The sequence below is a fragment of the Uncinocarpus reesii genome, genomic scaffold (assembly GCF_000003515.1).
Source record: "Uncinocarpus reesii 1704 scaffold_3 genomic scaffold, whole genome shotgun sequence".
Taxonomy (NCBI): domain Eukaryota; kingdom Fungi; phylum Ascomycota; class Eurotiomycetes; order Onygenales; family Onygenaceae; genus Uncinocarpus; species Uncinocarpus reesii.
Window position 1 is genome coordinate 104,371 of NW_003052498.1, and position 993 is coordinate 105,363.

Below are 993 nucleotides of genomic sequence, written 5' to 3' on the forward strand. Positions count from 1 at the left end.
GCACTTCAAAAGCCAGCAGCATGGTACGAAACCCTTGAAGTTTGGTTTCCCTTCTGTTATAATGTTAGTTTAGGTGCACATCTAGCATCTTTGCGAAAGGTCAACGAAGCAAGCCAACCGCGTCCTCCTATTTCTACACCAGCAGAGTTCAGTAAAATGAAATACGAACGGGAGTTGAAATATCAGGAGAAGCAGGAGCAATACCGTCAGCAGATAATTGCTCATCAACGGGTATGAGTGCGGTCAATGTCTTACAAGTAGACCTTCCAAGCTAATATACCCATAGGCCGCAATAGCTCAACGGGCTGCGCAGCAAAACCCCAACCAACAGGCGTCACTGAATGGTCCTTCCCGGAACGCTTCGGCTGTTCCGAGTAGTAACACAGTGGCAGGGTTAACTTCTGGGACTCCTAACGGGCTTCCCAGTAGTCTTGTTGCAACTAGCAGTATGAATCAGGCACGACCTCATACAACTATCCAGGGAATGCCGAATGTTGCAACTGGAAATAACGCTTTACCGCCTGGCGGAATTCCTATGAAAATGATGCCTCAAGCTGGTCTCCAGCAAACTGTGAGCGCGCGGCCCGGAATTCCTCTCCCTGCAAATACGGATAGTGCTCGCATTATCCGTGAAGCCAACCGTCTCCAGGAACAGCAGCGCCTCGTACAGTCGCGACAGCAACAGCAGCACCAATACCATGGTCAGCAGTCCTTTGTGCAGCAGGCTCCTCATCCATCTCCGACGTTGAATATCCAAGGTAGCAATTCTGCTCCTAATAATACTGCTATGATTGGCGCTTTTCAAGCTGCAAGCGGCGTGGGGAGTCCTTTCTTTCCACGCTCCGGCCCTGGCCCAAGGGTATCTCTACCGCCTCCCCTCGTATGAACCACCCGAACCCACTTCCCACCAATAATCAAACTCCTCCCCACTGTCAGCAGCATCCAGAATTTCAATTTCAACGGAGCCACCCCCAATATGACTGCTGAGCAAGC

The 993-nt window shown here is 50.9% G+C and overlaps 1 protein-coding gene across 1 annotated transcript; it reads left to right on the forward strand.

Moving 5' to 3' along the window:
* Positions 1 to 448: 448 nt before the first annotated feature.
* UREG_04772 (uncharacterized protein) lies at positions 449 to 886 on the forward strand (the record flags this gene model as incomplete). Its single annotated transcript, XM_002584037.1, has 1 exon — positions 449 to 886. One exon carries the CDS (start codon positions 449 to 451, stop codon positions 884 to 886), a length of 438 nt encoding a protein of 145 aa, XP_002584083.1.
* Positions 887 to 993: the final 107 nt, after the last annotated feature.